Source organism: Trachymyrmex septentrionalis, unplaced genomic scaffold (assembly GCF_001594115.1).
Source record: "Trachymyrmex septentrionalis isolate Tsep2-gDNA-1 unplaced genomic scaffold, Tsep1.0 scaffold127, whole genome shotgun sequence".
NCBI classification, from domain to species: Eukaryota; Metazoa; Arthropoda; class Insecta; order Hymenoptera; family Formicidae; genus Trachymyrmex; species Trachymyrmex septentrionalis.
In genome coordinates this window covers 334,788-359,639 of record NW_017304406.1, presented here as the reverse complement: position 1 = coordinate 359,639, position 24,852 = coordinate 334,788, and the positions used below count along the sequence as shown (strand labels likewise).

Below are 24,852 nucleotides of genomic sequence, written 5' to 3'. Positions count from 1 at the left end.
ACTATAATGGGGTTTGTGTCAATTAAAAATACATTTAAAAAATATTCCGTGTAGAATATACACTTAATTCGATTTGATAATTTCAGATACGAACCGCCGTTAGTACCACCACCTCAGGATTATCAAGGTGATTTCTTTAAAGATGTGGCGGACGCGCTTGTAGGTGTCGGTTTGATTTGCAATAGCGAGAGTACGCCCGGTGTGCTCACGCTCGATAAGGATTACAACAACATGTCAAAGTTCCTGAATCGTATACTTGGGATGCCAGTTGATCTGCAAAATCGTCTGTTCAAATACTTCACCGACACGCTCAACGCCATTGTAACTCAGGCCAAGAAGACCGGTCGTTTCGATATGGGTATTCTTGATCTTGGTACATCAGGCGAGAATGTTCGCAGGGTACGTCTTTATCGGTTTCTGCGGAAACACGCGACCGGTAAAGCACCAACGGAACTACATGTAGTCCATGTCGAGCGCGGTATGAGCTGGTCCGAGGTCACAGACAAGTTCTCGGAGCTGACTGGAGCTAAGGAGGGTTTCTATCTGAGTCATCAGATCCGCAATGGCAAACAGACGGCCATTCTCTCGGCCGTGGTGGACAGTAGCAAGAAAAAGTCCGAAAGCAAGAAGGATCAGCTTTATATGGTGTATAGGTATAGTCATTTAAAATACTCTCTATTGTATATCCACGATCGCAAACATATATATTATATTTGACATTGAAAATTAATGATTGCATATTGTCAGGCCCAACACGGGTCTGCAGTTACGACAAGAGACTCTAGGCGAATTAGAGAAGAAGTACAAGAAGGTAAGCGCAGATGAGGCGGAGCCACACTGGACACAACAGTACGAAGCTTCTGTGAATACGTGTTCGCATGCGTATTGGAGTGGCAATTGTAAAAACACCTCTCTTGGCATAGATTGCGAAGTGGGTCTGAGAAGACGTTCCTATAATGTATTAGCTGGTTCAGTTCTGAGTGTTTGGAGTCGTGTTGAAAATGTGCTCGCTACGCGATCCGGACATAACTCTAAGATGCAAGTTATACGGCTACGTACGGGTAAGTTGAGTTTGAGAATGACTATTCAATGTTTCGATTAATGTTCTAATAAGATCCGAAACCATCTAACAATTTTCCATTGTTGTTCGTGACAGATGAAGGGTTGAAGATTGTCGGGACGTTGATCCCAAAGTCTTGCATGGAGTCGCTACGTCAAGCGCTTTCCTCTGACGCAGAGAAGACAGAGGAACAGACATTTTGAACGCAGAGTCTCATCAAGGGTAAGATTATCCTCTGCAAGATAATCTCAGCAAGTTAATAAAATTACTTTATTGTCATAGATATAAATAGGACCAAGATTCGATGTGACGTAGCATACTGCGACTGTAGGAAGACCCTTTCTTAAACCTTTCGTCCAAATGCGAAAAAAGGAGTGAATTCAATCGTGATTGCGCGTGTTTGCATACATTACTTGCCTGGTACCGTTAAGATGTGGCGCACCAAATAGATTCCGAATTGAATCTACTAATCAGCGTGATGAACATAAATAAACGCTTCCGATTAATTATCGACAAGGCTAAAATCACAACTTGCTGCTTATTTCTTTGTCATGTCTATGTAATCGTTCGCAAATAATTCTAGCACTTGCCACATACCAACGTAGATTTTTAAATAAATAGTTGAATTCTTTCTTTTATCATCTATATATATATATATACCTCTGCCACACTAATTATAATTAGAAGAGGAATTTTATTTTTTATGTCGTCGCCGTTAATCATATTTTCGTCCATGAAGTTCTAGCAGACAAACGTGTGGCACATAGAATGAATACAAACTATTCTGCGAGAGAGCGTAACCATTTAGAGGAGTACGTAGACAGAGCACGTATTTTCCTGTAGGACATGTGAAGTATTGTATAACCGATTAATAGTTTATATGATTTAGAAACTTATTGTTTTAAGCTAGCCATTAACGCTAATGTCCGAAGAGCATCGACTGTTATCATCGTAATAGTGCCAGTAAATTTAATTAAACGTGATAATTATTGAGGGAACGCGGATTAATCGAGAAGAGAGCAAGACGATCGGAGCAATCGGTTCTCTTCGGAAAGTATAAAAGTATACGCGACAGCTTTGAGTTTTGTTTGATCGTTAAATCAAACATAATTAGAGAAGTGTTACACACATACACAAGCTACTGCTACCGTTATTACTATAGGCTACAATTATTACTATAAACTACTGCTATACTAGTACTAGTGCTCTATCGTTACAAAACTATCATTAATATTATCTAGATTTGAAGAGACGAGGTAATCATATGGCTATTGCAAATGTGCTTTTCCGATTTTACCATTAAGAGACTTAAAAGTAAATTCATACAAGTGTCCTCCGACTTTGATGATCTTTGAATAATGAATATATTGTTTTCTAGACAAAAACAAACAACTATGTATTTTTTTTACAATAGCACTTTTAGGGAAGCAACAGGGAGTAGAGGGAACGCTTTTTGAAGAAAAGCGATTCTTTCTTTCGAAGTGAATATTTGTCTGTACAGTTGATATTGTAATAAAAGTTGAATGGTTTGAAAAATACTTCATAATAATTTTAAAAATTTGTTCAAATATAAATTTTATTTATAAAAAATAATTTAGAAACATCTCTTACACTTTTGATACTTCGAGAAATAACGGATTTTCTTCAAAAGGATGCTGTACTCCCTAAAAGTGCAATTAGACTTTTATAAAAAAAAATGTTCCTTATTTTTTTCTCTAGAAAATAACATTCAAAATTCATCAAAATCAGACGAAGATACTTCCATGAATTTCCTTATTATAATAGTATACAAGTGCCAAGTTATACGTTTATTTTCTTTTTTTTATTATAACAATATGAATCAGTTAAAAAATGGATTTTTATTGTGTCTGATTTAATTATGTGTCTATTTTGTTCTACATATCGTTGAATATACTGTAAGAAAAGTCACATTCTTGACACAGGCAAATATTATTTTTGAAATTAAAATAAGAAAGTATTCTATATTCGTAATATATATATTCCCAAATTATATAATTTTACATAAAATTGGAATTTTTTTATTTCTCTCGAACAATTGAGCCATACATTTTTCTTTGTTTACTGTATTTTCTTATGTGATTTTATAAAATTGAAACAGAATCGTAAAGATGTCTGGTGGCTTCCTATATACCTCAACGAGATATTTATCGGAATTATTTAAGACACAACGCCTCGTCTCTCGACGATCTCCACCTATACTAATTAGCCTTAAAACATAAAAAAATAAAAAAGAATTAGATTGAAAAAAATAGTACATACAGCCGATATATTTATATTCAGATACATAAACTAGCAACCAGTGCGGCCTGCATGTATATTGGATGTAGATTGTTTGTGTCCGTTTGTACGTCTGAACGAGATTCGAAGAACGAGTGATGATGATATGGGCCTCGCGATTTATCATCTCTAATGGTATAATAAAACTTCAAAGATGCAGATTTAGAGCGTAGAGTAGTATCCGAACAGTTGAATAGAATCAATCCGTGATTAGAATCCCTCGTTTTAGTGATTTAACTCTTAAGAACGTACGAATGATGCGTTTGTGTATGAAAGAAAGAAATTCGTCATCCACCTGTTTCCACAGTTATCTCCATCGTAAATCGTCCTGCGGTAGTTATGTAGTGAAAACAACCGTGTGGTTTTCCACAGATAACGACTATATATTACATTTATAAAGGAGATTGACAGAGGGGAGAACAACATCCGATTGTAAAATATCTATACAACTATCGGTAACCCCTTTTTGTAACGAATGGAAAAAGAACGAAGGAAAGTGCGATATTTATTGTTAGAGCGAGACTTATCGTAGATTTAATTCCTTTAGCTATTGATTATTTGTAAGGCGTGATATATTATTACTGCGTTACTTTAACGAAATACGGGAAGCAGTAGATGCGATTCAAAGGTATTAACCGCGTTCAATTTAGAGCGTTTCACAATCCGCGATAATAATTAAAAATTCAGGAGCAGGATTTTATACAAAAAGTCATAAGGTAATTTGTAGGAAGCTCTGATGAAGTTATATATGTAAATATATATCGAGGCTGTAAAAGAGAGGCGAAACTTTAGTATATACGGAACGCATTTTGTGTTTGGTATTTTTTTTTTTACAATATCTCGCTTGAGTTCCTATTTTCTAGAAGAGACTTATAAATGTAGTATCTAGTACACGTGGAAACAGGCATCGTGCTTTCTAGTGAAAACTTTTTTTTTCCCGTAATGTGCTGTTTTCGCGGATGACTCAAGAGTGCACTGCGTGTATATATGCATATAAATGTCTGTGTATGTAAAATCAATTCTTACCCGAAACGACGATGATACTCATCATTTTCGCTCCGAAAGCTCTTTTTAAAGATCCCCCATTCTGCGTTTTATCGAAGTGATTAATCAACGCTAAACTTTTTTTTTATAACGAAAAACTGCTAAATCAATATACAGCCTTTCCTTTTTATTGTTATCATCAAGTGTGTTAAATGACGCAGAATGCAAAACTATTGGTTTATACAGCTATGAAATATAATGATTTTACCGCAAAATGTGCAAATGCCTTGCCCATCAAAATCTTTTCTTATAGAAAAAAAATTAACCGCCACAAAAAAGAAATACGTACATAAACGATGTCATCTTATTCTGTTTCCAGAATTCGGGAAATCAATAAATCCATACAATTAGCGCTATTACAAACAAAGACTATTATATTTTAACATTTATTAAGTTAACGTGTCGAACGTGGATGAAAGTCACTTACATTATATATATTCCCACGTCTTGTACTTCGGTATAAAAAAAACTATACAAACTTCTTTTCGTGCATTTTGAACGCAAGTGGAAGGAACACTTGCTCAATCATTCACGCATACATCTCGCATATTCTATCATACTAATTTCCTATATATTTATTAGATCTCCATAGTACCTTTTAAATGTATGTATATCTTTACTGTGAAAATTTCCGTAGTGAAATAATCGTTATTTGGAGATGGAAGTATCTTTGTATCGTCTAATGAAAGGCGTACAGAAGCATTAAAAACGTACAAACTCCAATAACGAGGCCGAGTATAACGGAATCTCTTCTTTTACGTAGATTTATCCTCTGCAGTAGACTGTTCACCGCTGGAAATCGATTCGAGATATCGTTGAATCGAGTTCGTATACGTTTGAACGCCTGTCTTTGAGTCATGAGGTGATCCCGTGTTTCCATCGCTATGCTTATTTGATCATTGATCAATCGATCGGAACTAAAAGATACATGTTAAGTATAAATATCTTAAGAATTTTTTAATATAAGTACATGTCTCTCACGGAAAAGTATTGAAACTAATCAGCTGTCATTTTTGAATGTATTTAGTTAACGAAACAACAAAAATTGTGTTAAAAATAGGAAGTCTATAATTTTTAAGGGATAAAATTTAACAACGTATGTAAATAAATATGTTCGAAAATGATAGCTGTTTAGTTTTAACACCTTTCCATGATCCAAACCCCATATTTTCAAAAAAATTAATAAAACATATCTTTTAATTTTATTTATCAGCATTATTAACAAGGTCAAGGTGACTTACTTATGAATATGTTGATTTTCCTTGAGATACATTTCACGCCGATTCAATCCAGTCGCACTTTTGTAATTACTATATAAAATAAACATAAGATTAATTTAATTTCTTTCGATATAAAATCTGAGATATGCAATATACAAAATAAATAATGAACAGTCATACATACTCTATTTCCTTACGGACACTGCCTAAAAGATCCTCGCGGTCTTTCCTAGCTGTAAAATTATTTCTAATCTTGTTAAACTCCAGCTTGTAGTCTTTCAGTATTTCTTTGTGGCGTTGCATCGTGTGTAACATAGCTGCTCCGTTTGGCTGCAACTCACTCATCCTCTCGTTTATGGAGAACAACTACGTCGATTGTATTTGATCAGTATATCCGTTTGCTTGCAAACATACAGGAGAAGAAAGAAGAAGGATCTACCTTGGTGAGCAGTGTCTCAATCTCTGACGCCATGTTTTCAAATACCTGTTCCTCGTCCAAGAGAGGAACCTCCTCTGTAGTGGCATGTCTCGTACCTGTATTTATGCCCAGCTTGCTGAATGCCACTAGCTTTGCATCAATCTCATTTTCCAGATGTCTCGCCTGCTTCCTCAGATCTGCAACAACGATTCATATGATTAAGGCATTTCTTACTTTGATTTTAAGCGAAGCTAAAACTTTTTCTCTTTAAAATCAAGAGAGTAGGAGAGATAGAAAAGAATTTTAAACCTTGCTTGAAATTAATGTAACATTGGTGCAACCAGACCTAAGCAACAATTTATAAATACAAAGCATAAAAAGAAAAATCATCAAGAGCAAGAAGCATGCTCTTTTTAGAACACTATTATAGATCAGTTCTTTTTTTATATTCCAAGACTGAACTTTTGGAATAATCTTTTGTCTTTTTTTCTTCAAGGGCTGTGTTTCAATTAAATTTACTGCCAGTATTGAAAATTCTATAGTTTACGTTATATGCATTACAAATTTTCAGTATTGGCAGTAAATTTTGGAACACAGTCAATATGAAAAGAAGAAAAAGAAAAATGTACCATGCAAGAAGTTCAATCCTTATATAGAAAAAGAATAAGTCTAATGTCACATCACGATTGTTTGTGGATCACAAATAATGCAATGTGGAAACACAAATGGCACAGAGGAGATTACGTCATTATTTAGGATGACGTACAGAACATGGTCCTGCATTTTTGGAACACTCCTCTGACCATCTCTGACAACGTAAACAAAGAATACAAATATCAAGGTATTGTTCCTTTTTCTTAAACATCTAACGGTACTCGCAAGTCTCGCTACGTCCTCAGACACGGTCTTACCTTCCCAATCAATTGTGCCTAGCGAGCCAGCCATTTATTATGAATCGCAAACACACGCGTTCGTGGGTGACAGATAAAACGTCACATAACACCCTTTCTATACTTCCTCCTGATGTCAAACGAGTGAAACGACAAACAGGGAAAAAATGTAACGAGCGGAACGAGCTCTCTGCAAAGTGCAAATTAAGGAAAAGCGCGCAGCGACCTCACGGCTCACGATTCGTTGTACTCTGCACCTGCACTCGCTATTAAGGAGTTTTTGCAATAACGTGAATCCAGGATACGGTGAACGCTGAAGTTCATGTTATCCTTTTCTTAATTAGTTGTTAAGAAGAAGATAACCTAACTTTAGCGTTTACCGTATTTGGATTAATTTTAACTTTTTTATTCCTGCACTCTCTGAACTGATGTACGCGGTGCAATAAGTTGAAGTGAAATAAATATACATCTGTTTCATTTCAACTTATTATACCATGTGCACCTGTTCAGAAAGTACAAGAACAAAAACCTTTTGTCAAGCTCGTATTAGATGTATATGTATAAAAGATTGCAAGTGATTGCAAGTTGGAAAATAAATTTCGACCAATCGAACACCGTTAACATTAGTCTTTTTCATCTTGACTGGTTGAATTCTGATTTTCAGTTCACACAATCCTCATTTTTTTAATATGAACAGAGAGAAACCTATTTGTGTGATATGAATATTGATTATGTAACTTTTAATTATTGATGTATTTTTATTTTTATTTAAAATTTAAAAGATAAAAGATTTATTTAAGATTTAAAATTCTATCAATTTTTCGAAGAGATCGATATTTTAGATATTTGATTATTCAAAACAATTTAAGGTTATAAATTAAAAATAAAAAATTATAATACTTATATATAAGTCTATAGAAATTTGTGAACCGATAATCATTATTTAGAACATATAATAAATCGAAAAAAATATAAATAGGTTTTTATTTTAATTGAAATTTTTAAAAAGGAAAAAAAAAGGAATAATATAAATTATAAATTGTGAATAATTTAAATATTTAATATAAAAATATAGACATTAATTAAAGATTGTATTTTAGTTTTCAAGAAAGAATACATTTTTTTGACAAGCGTAGCGTTCATTAGTTGCGTTTGGCGAATTGTCGTTTCAGATGCTAATCCAACTATTGTGTTTTCCGAACGCAGCCTCGCAGAAATATGTACATACATACATATGCATGCTGACACGGATACCCGAAGCGGTATTGTTTAAAGATGGTGTGGTTCACGTTTGTGTATGATTTTTTCAGTGTTTTTCGAGTATTTTCGTTACGTTTCCTTCTATCGTTCGTACGCGACGCTATATAGGAAGAGACCAAAGTTTAGTGGGTATTGTTCCCTCGCGATATCTGTAAACACAGCCAGCAAATCTGGATGAGACCAGGGAGAGGATGATCGCCGCCTCAGAACCGGTGGTAAAATAGATTTGTTACAATTATTTATTTATTTTTCCTATACTAAGTAAATAACAATCAGAAACCTGTAGTTAATAATGGATACAAACAGCATTTTATTTCAAGGAAATATCGTGGCATAATACAGAGGCACATGATTATTGTCTCTCATTTCAGATCTGACTCCTTATTTTGTTAATGTAGATAAAAGATCAAAATGTCCCCGAATCATGTCTCTGATTTATATCTTTTTCAACTCAAGTAATATTTTATCTTTATTTTGCTCTTTGTTTGACTTGTTAGCGATTTGCCTGTATAGAGTTAACCTTTTAGAATATAATGTTGAATAAATAACTATTCTTATATCTGATTTACAACATGAATAACAGTTACACTATTTAATGTAAAATGAAGAGGCTCAATAATCATCTGCTATGAAAACTCAATAAAGATTATATGAAATAACTGATAATATAAAAGCTTAATATTTCTTTAAGGAATATAAGCCAGGTGGTCGGGAGATAATCTTAAAGCATCCTGGATCCCTGATCAGTCAGCAGTCTAATACTCGAACGGTTGGTGGAGAAAATGTTCTATTAAAAAGATTTAGCGAAGTAAATATATCAGAAAAGTCTCCTGTAAGATTTCAAAATGAATAACTATGTAGTAAAGAAGAGAGAACGGGTTTGGAAATTTATGTTTATAATTAACAATGTTATCTGCTTCAAAATATGTTTCTGATTACATATACATTATATACATATTAATTTGAAAATTATTTTGCTAATGTAATAGAAAATTAAATCTAATATGAAGATAACTCGTGTCTTCTGACGACATCCGTTCTCTCGCAATTTATTTTTCTCCATGCAAAGTCTTTTCAAAATGATATTTAATGATAAATATCTTATTTCTAGAAAGAGACATGGTTGGTACGCAGTAATAAAATATGCGGGGAAGAAGAATTATATTATTCGGGCAAAGTAGCAGTTCATTGTAAAGGCAATCAAACTACTCGAGTGCTCAAAGCAACCTATACATGTGAAACTGATATTAAGCATGCACTTTGGTGTACCTTTCACACTAGTACCCCAGATCACTTGACCAAAAGTAAAGAATCTGAAGCTAATGATTCGATTGATAAATCTATAGAATGTATTTGCTTGCTTGACTCCTATACTCTCAAGGTTTTTACAGAAAATGGCGAAGATTACGTTTCTGCTTTACAATTTCAGGTAATGCACGTCTTTTTTTTTTTCTGTAAGGATAAAATATGTAGCCGAGAGTGAAGATGCATGTGATGACATTGTATTTTTTTGCATTGTAATTTTTGAGCGAATCATAAAATAAAATGCTTAAAATATGAGAGCGAATATCAAAAAGATTTAATTTTATTATGATAATGAATTTTATTTTATTTTAACACTTATTAAAGACAAAGCTAATTAGCATTTATAAAAATAATTATTGTTGTTCCTTGAAACTAGAAGCCATTTACAAAAAAATTATTACAATTATTATAAATAAATTATAAAAATTTATATTAACTTTCCATATAATTTTAAATACATCAATTGATGATAACAGGTCTCAGCCGTATGGCCGACAAAATATGGGATTATACTTGAAAAATCTCAAGTGCCAATTATGGATTCGAGGTATATATAATTTATTTAAAAATTAAACAAAACTTAATAATTTATATTCTCTACATTTTTATGTTTTATTGATAATTGATACAAAGTTTGAAATTACAATGTGTTTACGTTCATGCATTTTATTTTCAGATATGTATCATTTGAAAGCAGCAGATTACCAACACAACATGATAATAATTTACCAGTGGCCTTTTCATTAATGCATCCGTTAGATGAAATTTGTCCTCTACTTATTAAACATGGTATATAAAATAGTTTATTTATAGAATTAAATACGAATAATAACATGTATTGTAAAAAATATCTTGTGCATTTGCGTGATTTATGCGAAATGTTTCAATTAATTTTTATCGCTTATACAATTAAACTAAATATTTTAGGGTCTGTGTCGTACATGAACGATTCAAATCAGCAGATTATATTTACTAACTCAGAGCCATCCTTTGCTATGATATACGATACAAAGACAGGTTTACATTCGGTTTACAAAATTCGCAAAGCGTCAGCCGAAGAATGCCAAATAGTTTGTGGAAGTAACGACACGATGAGTTTATTCAATCATTCAATGATGTCACCATTAAATGTTGGCAGCAATTTATCTGCTAATAAAAGTTTCACCAATAAGGGTCCTCTAAGTCCCTTTCTTTTTGGTAAAGAAATATCCACATACTTTTGCGAAAATATATATATGCATGTACATAAAAAAATTAAAATTTAGTTAATTAATATATCATAATGAAAAGAGAGACGTTTATTAAGCTAAATAATAATTATATAATAATACAATTATACAATAATTATAATTATACAATTTGATAAAAAGTAATCAAAGTAAATGATAGGAAAAATTGATGTAAATAAATGGAATGTATTTGTTGCAGGCGTGTCAAGTTTACAAATAAATAACTCTGGTTTAGGATTGCCTAATACTCCATTTGGATCGCGTACTACCTCTTATAGTACTAATTCAGGTGGACCGTCACCTCAACAACAGCATTCACGTTCACAAAGCTCGATGGCTACCATTTCTCGTTGTCAATCACCTACGCAATCGGTAGCTATGTCCCCTCTGCTTGGACCACCTGTAAACTCAAATATTTACCATAGCAGATTACATCAAACTGTCATGATAACTGGCTCAAATCAAACATATAGTCCAGCTCCCAGTTACAATAGCATCCGATTAAAAGATATTCCAACTGCAAGCAAACCTTTGTATCCTGAGATCTGTCTTGAACATGTATGGACAGAGAATGTTGGTGTATCCAAGTAAGTAATCCGCATTATACGTTATTGTCTCGGTTTGCACCAAGCTTTAAGGAGACATTTAAAAATATTTGTTAAATAATGAAGAATTTGGAAAATTTTATTTTAATTTTTTTAGAGATACTTGTGGTCGTGCATCTAAGGTGTTTTTAACATCGGATCTTGTTGGACAGAATTACTTGGGCTATTTAATTCCGAATCGTTCGCAACTGTCTTTAATGAGATTAGAAAAGACTAACAAACAACAACAGATTATTTTCGGAATGGTAACGAACATCGTGGCTAAAGATGCTATTAATTTATCGGTTAGTATATATTATTTATCTGCACATTTAAAATAAGGAAAACACAAAATTATTTGAAATGCAAAATGTGTATTGATTAATGTAACTTGATAATAATAACAAATTGGTTTCTTCCAGAATTTGCACATGATAGCAATTGTAGATATGTCAAACGGTATAACGTTATATACAGGAGTTACATGCGTGGGTAAATTGCATATATCCGGCATGCTTTCAAATTTTACGGGCAGTAATTATTTTTTATCAAATAGTAATCCTAAGCTCGGATCTCCATTTCCGAGACGGAGTTCTTTGATTTCTCAGAGTTGTACAGCCTCGCACGAAATTAAATTTGAAGAAGCTTTACACTTATTGAGTCCTGTAGGTGGTAATTGTGCTCGTCCGCCAATACTTTTGGAAAATTCATTACTAGACACGAGTTTTCTCGCTTTGAAAGAAACTGTAGGTAATGAGATAACCGTAGAGTGCGGAAACAAGCAATATTTTCGTGTAGCAATACCTGTTGCCAGTACATCGCCTTTAGGTAAGTATATTAAATCTGAAAAACATTAGTATATGAATAAATAAATTTATTAATAATAATTGCAAATAATTGAAATCAATTATTCTCACACATGTATTATATATTAACTCAATATTAAGTTAACTCAAGTTACATATTTTTTACAGTTACTAAATGTTTACATATACTACGAAATGTTCTCCAAAGAGATTTAGCGATGCAATTGTTGGTTAAATGGTATGGTGCTAGAAATGCCCCAGGCCCACAAGACTTTTCACCGGCGCAAGAGTGGGATCTCTTTCTTATAGTTCTGTTTACATTATTGGGATATGATGTGGAAAAACTGGATGTGATACGAAATAACGAAAAAGATCAATGTACAGAATTACCCAGTTTACAGATGATGTTACCCAAAAAGCAGAAAACTAGCAATTGTGGATCGACTGGTGATTGGGTGTATATGTTAAATGCAAACGAATATGAAAATTCTCGAACTTTTATGTCGAATGTATTAAAGGGTCAGATAGTACCCTGTTTTATTACGTCTCTTAATGCTATAGAATCAAGTAACGTTGGCAAAATAAATGTACAAGCTATCTTATTTCCACATTTTCCACTTATTTTATTTTCTCTTCATTTATTATACGAAGAATTAAAATTAAACAGCATTATATCGGAAAATTTGCCATTGCTTGGACAGCTATTGTATCAATTAAGCATAGATTTGAAATTTGAAATGTATGCTCATCATTACTATCTTGATTCACCTTCGTTGGCTTCTCTAAAAAACATGAAATCTCAAATTAATGACTCAGATTTACAGAAAATAACAATTCCAAGTTACATACCTCGAAAACCACCAAATATATTTGAAACGTTAAACAGTATGTTAAGTGGAATGGACATGATTGCATTTCCGTATTTAAGTTACGTTAATCCAAGAACAAGAAATATAATATATCTAACAGCTCTTATAGCAAATGAAAATCGTATTGATATATTAGAAATGGAGAAATATATCAAAATAATTGTACCTGCTGGAAATCGTATCGATTTTCAAGAAATCGGAAGCAAATTTGACAAAGAGATACTGAAGAAATTGGAGAAACCAACAACGGACAGAATAATATTATTATATCACGAAATGGGTAAGCAAACAATGCAGCAAACAATTAAGTATTATGAAAATTATCCCTTTTCCAAAGATAAAAAATAATATTTTGATCCTAGATATGAGAAAAGAAGATCTCGAAACATTGCCACCTGCGGTATCTTTGATGATAAAAGATGTTATGCATAGATGTAGAGAAAGTCCACCGTCGAATTGGCCTATGCACGCATACGAACTCATAGATCGCCAAGATCTAGCCGTGTTAGATAAACATTTAAAACCATCTTCGAGATTGCAGTATGTTGATAGTGAACCGAGAGATTACGGAATAAAGGATGAACAAGATGATGGCATGGAATTTGATGATATGGTAAATGATTGTTATTTTCTGCATTTATCTATCTCTATATTAAATATATAGATATATATTTTTTACAATAGTTATAATTTGAACTCTATTTCATTCAATAGATATTGAAACTACGATTTAGTAAAGATCATAGAATTGCTGAGGTACGAAGGTTACTTAATTCCTCGAAACCAATGAGGATAGCAATAGTTCAAAGATCAAATGTAAGCGATCACGAATTCATAGAAGAGCAGGAAAGACACTTGCTCACATTATGCACGAGAACAATGGCATTACCTGTAGCTAGAGGCATGTTTACATTGAGAACTTCCACCCCGATGATAACAGAACAATTACCTATTCCACGATTATGTTTAACCGGTATGATTGCATATCACGATTTGAATTTATTCTTTTAATTGATTAATTAATTCTTTTATACGTTTTCATTAGGCAAGGCACCACCCCGTGGAACTACTGTCGAGTTAACTCACATAGATGTTCCTCCAAATATGAACCTGTGGCCGCTTTTTCATAATGGAGTAGCTGCAGGCCTATGCATTCATCCGGATGCTGCGAATATCGACTCGACATGGATAGTGTATAATAAACAGCAACAGGGTGAATACGGTGTAGAACATTCGGGATTTTTGATGGCTCTTGGTTTAAACGGACATCTGAAAAACTTAGCTCCCTTAAGTACATATGAATATCTAGCCGATTGTCATGAAGCTACTAGTGTTGGACTTTTACTGGGCTTATCGGCAACACATCGTGGCACGATGAATGTATCTATGACTAAATTGTTATCATTGCACGTGGAAACACTTTTACCACCGACGAGTATCGAATTAAATGTACAACAAAATGTCCAAGTAGCGGCGTTAATGGGAGTTGGCCTTGTGTATCAAGGAACTGCACATAGACATATCTCGCATGCTTTATTATCTGAAATTGGTAATTATCTGTATAATATGTAATATTGCTAATATGAATGCTAATATATAGATTTATTTTTATAGGTAGGCCGCCAGGACCTGAAATGAAGAATTGTGTAGATCGCGAATCGTATTCCTTGGCAGCAGGATTAGCATTAGGTCTAGTCATACTTGGCTCTGGTGGTGGAACGGATGTACCTGCGAGTATACCTGACACTTTACATTATTATATGGTTGGTGGACACATAAGACCATTTTCTGGGGCACAAAAAGATAAATACAAGTCTCCTAGGTACAATGAAATTTATATATTAAATTTTTATAATTAAAAAATTCATACAATTCTTTAAATAATTTAAATTTAAAAAATTTGCTTAGGAAAATGTAAAATTAAAATAAATTTAAAACCTTTCCCATAAAAAATTCTATAAATTTCTGCACATTTTTTTATTGAAATAGAATCAAAGTACAATTTTTCTCAATTTATAAATTGTTTCTTTGTTTGCAGTTATCAGATACGTGAAGGTGATTCGATAAATATCGACGTAACAAGCCCGGGAGCAACGATAGCTTTAGGATTAATGTATTTCAATACCAGAAATCGTGCGGTAGCAGAATGGATGCAACCACCTGATACACAATATTTATTGGAATTTGTAAGGCCAGATTTTCTGCTATTAAGAGTGCTCGCCAAGTCATTGATTTTGTGGGATGATATCGAGCCAACCAAGACATGGGTTTCTAGTCATGTGCCGAATATCGTTTATAAATATAGATTGCAGAAACCTACGCCGGAAGTTACGCAAAATGTGGATTTGGAAACTATCAAGTAAGTAATAGTATCTTCTCAAAAAAAAAAAGCATTTTTTAATCTCTATTCATTTTTATCTGATATACAAATTTATGCTTTATCGTTATAATTTATAGTCAGGCCTACTGCAACATTATAGCTGGTGCTTGCATGGCACTAGGATTGAGGTATGCAGGCACTGCTAATAAGAACGCTTTCAAGACTTTGTATAATTACGCTCAGATGTTTACGGCATTGTCACACAAAACTATAGCCGAATTGGCTGGCAAATCCACCGTTGAAACGTGTCTAAACGTTGTTCTACTTTCAACTGCAGTGGTGATGGCGGGTACTGGTAATTTAGATGTAAGTCTTGATATTTGCTAACAATGAGCACTCAAGGAGCACTTATTGACAATCTGTATCTAAATTTGCAGATTATGAGGATATGCAGACACATACGCACTCGCGTAGGACTCACCAGCGGTGTAGTCACATATGGATCTCATTTGGCAACCCACATGGCTCTCGGTCTCCTTTTTTTGGGTGGTGGAAGATATACACTTTCTAACAGCCCGAATTCAGTGGCGGCTCTGATAATTTCGCTTTTCCCAAAGTTTCCAACCCATAGCAATGACAATAGGTTTGTGAATACTGTATAATGCTTTAATTCTTAAAAAAAAAAAAAATTGTGAATGAAAACTATTTTTATCACAATAAAAAAGCTTTAAATAAGCTTTCTTTTCACACTTTTTAGATGATAATACTCTAAAATCTTTTGTATCTAAGCAGTGTTATTATTTTAATAGGTATCATTTACAAGCTTTACGTCATTTATACGTATTAGCAGCTGAACCACGTATTATCTTACCAAGAGACATAGATACTGGTCAGTATTGTTACGCGACAATATATTTAACGTTCGAAACTGACAAAGAAGCTGAAGGACAAGAGATCAGTTTACAAGCGCCCTGTTTATTACCACAGTTATGTAGCTTGAAGAAGATAGAATTAAAAGATTCGAGATATTGGAAAATTACATTTTTGAAACATCACAACTGGCAGCAATTAGAAAACATGCTGGAAAGACATGATTTCTTAAGCATCAAGCAGAGAGCTGGTTGTTTATCGTACTTAGAAGATCCTCATGTAAAACATTATTATTACTTTAAGAAATAGCTTAAAGATTATTCATTTAGTTATATATATATATATATTAAACGTATTATAGACATCTTTGCAAATGTCATTGACGAGTATTTTATTTCAATTTATTATAGGGTTTCAGAAGCTTAGTGGCCCAAACTCTAACGACGGAAAATGCAATCGCATGGGCTGCGCGACCAGAATATGTTACATCATTTACAAATGATAAAACTGTATTGAATGTAGTGACGTCTTTTTTGCAATGGTCAAAAAAAGGAATGATTCGTCCAGAAAGTATTAAGTATTTGTCGCAAAATGGTATGATTTGATTAATATACGCTTTTAATATACACTTAACTCAAGATTAGTAGAGATCTATAATATATTTTATATAATTTTTTTTTAAATTATACGAGATTTTTTTTATATGAAAAGGCATGAGATTATATTTACGACTATTTAATTTACAAATTAAGAGAATCATATATGACTTCTTTTCAAGTAGTTCTCATCTATATTAATACATCTCCTTTTTCTATGTTAGCTCTCTTATTTCTCTCGCTTGTAGGTTTCACAAAATAACTTTTTCATCGAATAATACAACTTTAAATTTACAGATGTACAATACAAAATGCCAGAATTTGAACAGTATTTCCTTCACATGTTTGCAATAATTGTGTACGAATGCATTACAAAAGATAAAGTAAGTCTTATACCGTTATGGTTGCATATAATTAAAAGTATAAAAATCATTGAGGAACAACCAAATAGCTTTGCGATATGGCAAATAAAGCTTCTTTTGTCACAAATGTCGAGGAAAAGCAACTTCACGGATGATGGAAATCCATTACTCAGCATAGAAAGTATGCTCGCAATTAAACAGAAAACGTCGATTATTCTGGATAAATGGGAGCACGGTATTTATTAAAGCATGGCACATTACAAAAATGCCAATAGTTTATTGTTAATTTTGTTATATTTAACTTTTTTCTTTTTAGATATAAAATCTGTGTTTAAAGAATATCTTACAACTGGAAAAGTACAATTCTCTGATACTACATCTCTAGCTAAAATGTGTGCATATTTTATATTCTATGGTATACCATATCCAATCGATAAATCAATCTGTAAGTGTCCACAAACATGTAAATGTTTTTCGTACTTGATAAGAATATCATTCACTTTCCATATTTATTTTTAGTGAATTCAATCACGATGGCGCAGAGTTCTTCTAGCATACCGAATATTACACTGTATAAATTGCACAAAATTTTACAAACAAGTTGAAGGTAAAATCTTTATATAATATATGTATAATAAAATATTAAAAATGTGATTGAATATCTTATTAGTTTTTCTTTTCATTAAAATCATCATGATGTTTTTACTTACATTGCAAACTAAAAACATTATAATTAATTATAAATTATTAAAGAATTGGATTAGATAAAAACATTATTCTACAGTATGTGGTAACATGAAATAATCTGTAATTTTTGTTGTTGCATTTAACGTTTAATAAAATTTATAAATTTGCATGACAATACTTACATAAAGTAAAAATCAAATAAATATATCTTAAAAATCTTATAAATAAATCAACAATTAAAAAAGATAAATTGAGAAATAACTCATGTACATCATACGGGATGAAATGTTAATACTTTAGGGTTTGAATTTCGTGGCGCTAATAAGAAAAACTATACAAATATATGCATTTAGATTTTATTTTAAATAAACCATAATTACAAAAATGATCATTATTTATTTATAAAAATACTTATAATTAGCAATATATTAATATATTATAAATTATTATTCAGGATCACAGAAGCCTTACAAATAAACTCTCATCTCTAGTTGTATTCCATCAAATTATTTGTATAATTTTTTTATATAATTCGATTTAATGTATATATACATTTATTAGGTTAGATTAGAGCCGCAAATATGGTGAATTGATAAAAATTATAAAATGTTACGTAAATAGCCTGTTTCGCCTTCTATAAAATTGTTCTTCGTGTATAATAGGTGTACCAGTTATCATATGTATCAAATTGTCGATCCTTTCTCCAACAAAAGAATAAGAATATAAGCATCCAACTAAAATACCACCCAGATGACCGATAAAGGAAGAATTTGGGACCAATAGATGTATCAATATTAACTCGAGCCAAACTGCTAGTTTACTTGGTACTATTAATCCATTGATATTGTGTAATTTGTCGCGTTCTTCGCACAGCGCAATGACTTTCAATGCAAATAATATGGCAGAAAAACCGATAGCACAAGCCGTGAAATATCCATAATCCCCTGTTAACTGCATCAGAATGTATCCTAGGAATACATACATAGCGCTGCATCCGATAGATAATACACCCAGTAAAAGTATAAAATTCATCATTCCATAGATGGGCTCCAAGTAAGAACCTTTCAGAATAAAAGAAAGCATGTTGTAGTACAGATGCATGTCGGATCCATGTTCGAAATTTGAAAGGAAGAACGACCGCCAATTTTTGTACTTAATTATTTTGATAGCCGATATGCATACATCTTCTGCGTTCCATGGCACCTGTATCAGGCCCATATACAGTAAAGTCTAGAAAAAGAAAAATATATTTATACTTTATGGATGACGCTCGTAAAAGCTTGTAAAGCTAAAGACTATATAGCAATCGATTAGAAAGATTAATTCAAGTTTATCAAAGTGAGTAAACTGTGTTAATTCTAAAGAGATTGACTCAAAATAGAGCGAAGCCAGATTGTTAAAACAAAATTATATCAAATTTTTGATAAAGATTACCTGTGCAATGATTCCAATTAGAGTAGCAGGTGGTATTTTATCAAGTCCGAAGTTCAGAGCCTGCATACCCAACAAAAATATACCATTCTGCAGGCCCTGCTGCCGTCTTTGACGCATCATGATACAGGATATGATGCAATATATTGTTCGAGGATTAATGAGGATTAATTTCAAAACGCCAAAAACAAATTTTTTACATCTCTACAGGATTGCCCTGTGAGTAAATTTTAGATATCCATTTTTTTTATTAATATGCATAAACATGTGATGTCACTTCTCAACTTTCACTGAATCTGCACTTGCTCAATGTTTTGCGTTTATAAAAAAAAGAAAGTCTGAACAATCAATGTAGCCACTTGATTCTGTAAAAAGAATAGTGAAATTAAAAGCGACTTTTAAAAGAGATTATACTGTGAGTATTCAATTCTAGTACTTCAATTCTATATTTAAGATCATTTAATTGAATCTGATCTCAAGTGGTTTAAAATTTCTGCTTTTAGTCAACAAAATAATTCATTAAAATCTAAAGATCGTATTTAAGCGATCTTAAATATAAAATTGGACTACAAATACCAGTATAAGATTACACTTTAAGATTAGAAATCTGTATGATGAAATAGAATTAACGGAGAATTCTTGAATAATTTATATCATTGTGCGAACAAATAATCTCTAACCTTGCAGTTTGTTACATTATTTTGAAAAGCTTCGTGACAAATTTGTTCATATAAATAATTATCCAATCAAATGGATGCAGAACGTATCGATTACATTGCAATATCGCGCGCAATTCGTATATATTGCTGCTGTTTGTTCAGTAGATAAAACAGATTTTTAACCTACAAAAATTTTGTCAACGCTTTAATTTCATTTGTATCTTAGGTCCACGATCCACGGCTGTCACTTCTGTATCTTCCTCAAAGACACTTGACCACAACAAGTTTCTAAACCGCTAAGAGAATAAAATTTTCCAGCTGTCGGTTGGTCAGAATCACTGTAATCAATATAGAAAACAAACGAAACTGAAACGATTGGGCAGAATGTGGCATGGATGACATGAAATTTTGAAAGATGACGTAGTGCATGCTGATTGGTTGCATTATGTCGATGTTCCCCCTTTCCTACTTCGATATATCGCGTGATTGGGGGTAGACGACGCGAGGTATCGAAATCGAAATCTCGGTCGAAATACCACATGCCACTGAATTACATATGTATGATGCTCTGGGAGCTGGATACATGTTGTTGACCGTGTAGCAGAGCACCTCTCTCTGAAAGAACATCTTCCACGCGTTTGTATCCGAGAAGATAAGGACTTATTATAAGCGTACGATGCGCGATCACTTTTTCTTATCATAAAGATAAGATAGTTTGATCTTTTAAAAGGATAACACAAGTCGAGTGTTTGCGATATTAATAGATAACGTGGCACCCGTAATTTCGCTTTTGGTTCTCTCTGGAAAATAACAGGGATTCTTATTACTTTCCATTGTGACAGATGCGTCGATAGAGTGACGCTAGTGTTTGAACAATATTTCACAAGGTAAGGAACAAACTTTTTACGATTGTTCTGGTCGTTTTATTTTGTTGGTATATCAGACAACAGTGTCTAGAAAACATCCTTATGATGTCTTTTAGGTATTTTTTAAACTTGGTTGCACCAATATAAGATTAACTTTAATTTTGATTCAGTTTATTCTTTATCTTCTTCTAAGTCTAAGATAAACAATAAGTTAAACTGAGATTGAAGTTGATCTTATATTGATGGAATTGGACTTTATACTTGTTATTCTACTAATGTAGATTAACTTTAATATCGATTCAATTTGCTAATCATCTTTTTCTAATTTTTAGAACTAGAAAAAGCTGAAGAGTTAGTTGATTCAAGATTAATTGATTTAAAATTAAACTACATTGGTAGAAACAGACATTTGTATCAATGTACATTAATTTTAATTTCGGTTTAACTTATTCTTTATCTTTTTCTAATTCTTAGAATTAGAAAAAGATAAAAGTGAGTTAAACCAAGATTAAAGTTCATCTACATTGATAGAAACATTTGATATGTATGTTCCAAAAGATATCTGTATGACATCTTTTAGACATGTATGTATGCATTATCTGAGATATCACTAGAGATATAACACAGTTCTCCATGAGATGTCCTTAGGACGTAGAAAATCTTTAGGATGGCTTTAGGACATCCTTTGGAGAACTGTGTTGTATGAATGAAATTGGACTCAGAAGTAACAAAATATTCTTTGTGGCACAAGATGGTAAAAAAGGACGGGCTTTGGAAGCTGACGCAGCTTCGAGCGCTGATGAAGAATGTTCAACCTAGTGGATGGTCTCTCATTCGAAAAAAAGGTATCCAAGCTCTGATCGTTACTGGAGAGGATGCACATCAATCAGAATATTCGACTGAGCGAGATCAGAGGCGATGTTTTATCAGCGGATTCCGTGGTTCCTACGGCACGGTAGTCATATTGCACGACGCAGCATTGCTGTGGACTGATGGAAGATATTACCAACAAGCTATGACGGAGTTAGATCCGCCAGAGGCATGGACTCTGATGAAGGAAGGTTTACTGGATACACCTACCATCACCGCGTGGCTCGCCGCGAATTTACCATCAAAATCCGTAGTCGGAGCAGACGCTAATCTAATAAGTTTCACGGAATGGACACGATTGCAGAACAGTTTAATCGATGCCGGTCACGATTTGATCCCACTTTCTGAGAACTTGGTGGATAAAGTATGGGGTGACGATCAGCCAGCACCAACAGCCAACATAGTTTTGCCGCAATTGTTACGATATTCGGGTCGAAGTGCAGGGGACAAAGTAAAAGCGTGTCGCGATGCTATGCGAGAGAATGGCACGACAATACTTGTAGTGACTGCATTGGATGCAATTGCGTATCTATTAAATTGGAGAGGATCTGATATACCTTTCAATCCTGTCTTCCTTGCATATGTCATTCTCACACTGAAAGATGTACATATCTTTATAGATAGAAGTAGGCTTAGCCAGGAAGCATTGGAACAATTGAAGAACGAGGCTGTTGATCCAATCTTTCACGCTTATGAGGATATACATATTTATATGAAGTCACTCGTACAGTCGTGTTCATTCGAAAAAGATAAAATGTGGATCAGCAATAAATCCAGCTTTGCGCTACACCCAGATGTTGCGACTATTCAAAAATATACGGATATTACACCTATTAGCGTTATGAAATCAATAAAGAATGCTATCGAAATAGTTGGGATGAGAGCGGCACATGTGAGAGATTCTGTCGCTCTTGTAAAATATTTTGCTTGGCTAGAAGATAAGATCAAGAATACGAACGAATTGATTACGGAAATTTCAGGTGCGACGCGACTAGAACAGTTTAGACAGTAAGTCGATTATGTATATTTTATAAAGCAACTCATTTTTTACAATGTAAAATATAGATAATGTGGATACAAGAAATTAATTTTTTTCTAAGGGAACAAGCTCATTTTGTTGGATTAAGCTTTACCACTATATCGTCTGTCGGTCCTCATGGAGCAGTTATTCATTATGCACCTACGGCAGAGACTGATGTGCCTATTACAGATAAAGAACTTTATCTCTGTGATTCTGGTGCACAGTATCATGATGGTACGACAGATGTAACGAGAACATTACATTTCGGTGAACCCACAAGTTTCGAGCGTGAATGTTTCACCAGAGTTTTTAAAGGACAATGCCGGCTATCGACAATGGTATTCCCCTTGAAAACAAAAGGAAATTACCTCGATACACTGGCGCGTGAAAGTTTATGGGGCGTTGGGTACAAAGATTTTTATTAAATTGTGATGAGAAAACATATTTTATGCGAAAAAATTCAACTCTTTTTATATCTAACTATGAATTAACTTTAGTCTCGATTATCTTCACGGTACTGGCCACGGAGTAGGATCTTATCTCAATGTCCATGAAGAGCCGATTGGTATCTCATGGAAGCCGCATCCGGATGACCCAGGTTTACAACCAGGAATGTTCTTATCAAATGGTACGAATATATACATAAATAAAACGTAATCGTTTACGTAATCGAAACAATAAAAAAAAAACATATTTTCAAAACAGAGCCAGGATATTATGAAGATGGTAAGTTTGGTGTCAGATTAGAGAATGTTGAGTTAGTTGTTCCTGCAAAGACACCTTATAATCATAAAAACCGAGGTTTTCTGACATTTGAAACCATGACACTTGTCCCTATTCAAACGAGTCTACTTGATGTATCAATGCTTACTGACAAAGAGGTATGCGCATTCTCAAATATTTCTCATTTTATTTAAAAATATTTCAATTATGTTTCATATCTTATTCCAGATCGAATATTTGAATAATTATCATGTAAAATGTTTGGAAGTTTTAAAACCTTTGCTACAAGGACCGGAGAACATTCAAGCACTTAAGTGGCTTGAGAAACAAACCCTTCCTATTTCTCGCCCTAACTGTAATTTAGCACGATGAACTGTAAAAAAATCTCTTGAGAATATGTAACATAACGAGATTGTCTGATTTAAACAATATTACAACGAGGCAGTAAATATTCAATTGACATGTAAAATTCATATAATTTTGTGTACACGGATGGCTGTGCAGTATTATAATCCATCCATGTACACGCAATTACTTAAATCGACTATACGTGAGTGAATAAACAACGAACAAATAGTGAAAATGAAAATTTTATTTAAGACTCTTTGGATTATATTCAAGACATTGTACTGTTTTAAGTCGAATTGCAAGTGAATCAAATTCTAATAATCATTCCATTTGCATTTACTATGACGTAAAGATCTAAATAGAAAATATATTTGTATACATTGTCCGTTTTTTATTCATTCACCATATATCTATCACCTTAAAAGAGAAAAAAACAAACCTCTATTGCGAACGCAATCGATTTAACGTTCCCAACATACGCCCGCATGCATAATTTCATTTTTGTTCAACATTTGATAAACAACAAAAATGAAATGATGCTTGCAAGCATTATGTACGTTAAATGGAACGCACCCCACGTTGATCATACGATGTTCAATGTATCAAAATGAATCAAGTGTTATACAATTTATTATTCATATCTTTTTATACACACACACACACACACACACACACACACACACACACACACATATATATATATAATACAAAAACATGTTATTTTAATAACAGATATATGAATCTAAAATGATATTATAAGCCACCAATTGCGTCACAATTTTATCTTGATATATACACTAAAACTATGAGGTATACATTTTTTTTAATTCCCCCTCTATTCTTTCGGCATATGTTATTTATTTTATATCGGAGCTGTGTTATATATAATCAAGTAAGAAGATAAATACAGAAGAAAATATTTACTTTTTAATTTCAAAGGAAACGGCGTTTAAAAGTTGACGAATTTAGGTTGTTCAAAATACGCGCGTATACTCAGCATCATTAATTTCCGGATTAATTCTTTTTTATTGGATACTTCTAGATATAAAATTTAAGAAATTATGTTATACAGAATTAAATTGAGCAATACAATTATGGTTAATCTAATTTGGAAAT

The 24,852-nt window shown here is 33.0% G+C and overlaps 5 protein-coding genes across 10 annotated transcripts in view; 3 read left to right on the top strand and 2 right to left on the bottom strand.

Annotated features, from left to right (window-relative positions):
* Nucleotides 1-2,500, top strand: part of LOC108756489 (protein strawberry notch) — an 8,565-nt gene extending 6,065 nt beyond the window's left edge. Inside the window, exons 14-17 of the mRNA XM_018500352.1 lie at nucleotides 87-653; nucleotides 748-1,061; nucleotides 1,157-1,282; nucleotides 1,343-2,500. Coding sequence (XP_018355854.1) covers nucleotides 87-653; nucleotides 748-1,061; nucleotides 1,157-1,263 — 988 coding nt within the window. The 3' untranslated portion in view covers nucleotides 1,264-1,282; nucleotides 1,343-2,500. The remainder of the gene's footprint in view (nucleotides 1-86; nucleotides 654-747; nucleotides 1,062-1,156; nucleotides 1,283-1,342) is intronic.
* Nucleotides 2,501-3,124: 624 nt separating this feature from the next.
* On the bottom strand, nucleotides 3,125-7,117 carry LOC108756503 (Golgi SNAP receptor complex member 1). 2 transcript variants are annotated; one of them, XM_018500378.1, is made up of 6 exons: nucleotides 6,670-6,687; nucleotides 6,350-6,386; nucleotides 6,062-6,237; nucleotides 5,807-5,988; nucleotides 5,644-5,712; nucleotides 3,125-5,319 (listed from the first exon to the last, which is right to left on the bottom strand). In XM_018500378.1, exons 1-6 carry the CDS (start codon nucleotides 6,670-6,672, stop codon nucleotides 5,082-5,084), a joined length of 705 nt encoding a protein of 234 aa, XP_018355880.1. In that variant the 5' UTR covers nucleotides 6,673-6,687; the 3' UTR covers nucleotides 3,125-5,081. The 2 variants fall into 2 exon arrangements, with proteins under 2 accessions (XP_018355880.1, XP_018355881.1); XM_018500379.1 differs by lacking the exons at nucleotides 6,350-6,386; nucleotides 6,670-6,687 and adding an exon at nucleotides 6,952-7,117.
* A 1,049-nt stretch (nucleotides 7,118-8,166) lies between these two features.
* On the top strand, nucleotides 8,167-18,551 carry LOC108756462 (anaphase-promoting complex subunit 1). 4 transcript variants are annotated; one of them, XM_018500298.1, is made up of 23 exons: nucleotides 8,167-8,405; nucleotides 8,882-8,959; nucleotides 9,302-9,619; nucleotides 9,972-10,042; nucleotides 10,172-10,284; nucleotides 10,423-10,692; nucleotides 10,924-11,311; nucleotides 11,427-11,613; nucleotides 11,731-12,136; nucleotides 12,283-13,263; nucleotides 13,346-13,596; nucleotides 13,698-13,956; nucleotides 14,029-14,532; nucleotides 14,598-14,805; nucleotides 15,022-15,342; nucleotides 15,441-15,669; nucleotides 15,741-15,946; nucleotides 16,113-16,452; nucleotides 16,584-16,767; nucleotides 17,067-17,366; nucleotides 17,448-17,576; nucleotides 17,651-17,738; nucleotides 18,481-18,551. In XM_018500298.1, the coding sequence occupies exons 1-22, from the start codon at nucleotides 8,382-8,384 to the stop codon at nucleotides 17,734-17,736; spliced, it is 5,853 nt and encodes a 1,950-aa protein (XP_018355800.1). In that variant the 5' UTR covers nucleotides 8,167-8,381; the 3' UTR covers nucleotides 17,737-17,738; nucleotides 18,481-18,551. The 4 variants fall into 4 exon arrangements, with proteins under 4 accessions (XP_018355800.1, XP_018355797.1, XP_018355798.1 ...); XM_018500295.1 differs by having other exon boundaries at nucleotides 8,882-9,022; XM_018500296.1 differs by lacking the exon at nucleotides 18,481-18,551 and adding an exon at nucleotides 18,273-18,307 and having other exon boundaries at nucleotides 8,882-9,022.
* LOC108756465 (rhomboid-related protein 4-like) lies at nucleotides 18,315-19,378 on the bottom strand. Its single transcript, XM_018500301.1, has 2 exons — nucleotides 19,253-19,378; nucleotides 18,315-19,048 (listed from the first exon to the last, which is right to left on the bottom strand). The coding sequence occupies exons 1-2, from the start codon at nucleotides 19,370-19,372 to the stop codon at nucleotides 18,428-18,430; spliced, it is 741 nt and encodes a 246-aa protein (XP_018355803.1). The 5' UTR covers nucleotides 19,373-19,378; the 3' UTR covers nucleotides 18,315-18,427.
* A 1,038-nt stretch (nucleotides 19,379-20,416) lies between these two features.
* On the top strand, nucleotides 20,417-24,421 carry LOC108756463 (xaa-Pro aminopeptidase 1-like). Of its 2 annotated transcripts, none has more exons than XM_018500299.1 (6): nucleotides 20,417-20,795; nucleotides 21,526-22,652; nucleotides 22,745-23,071; nucleotides 23,163-23,293; nucleotides 23,371-23,546; nucleotides 23,617-24,421. In XM_018500299.1, the coding sequence occupies exons 2-6, from the start codon at nucleotides 21,526-21,528 to the stop codon at nucleotides 23,758-23,760; spliced, it is 1,905 nt and encodes a 634-aa protein (XP_018355801.1). In that variant the 5' UTR covers nucleotides 20,417-20,795; the 3' UTR covers nucleotides 23,761-24,421. The 2 variants fall into 2 exon arrangements, with proteins under 2 accessions (XP_018355801.1, XP_018355802.1); XM_018500300.1 differs by having other exon boundaries at nucleotides 21,520-22,652.
* The last annotated feature ends 431 nt before the right edge of the window (nucleotides 24,422-24,852 follow it).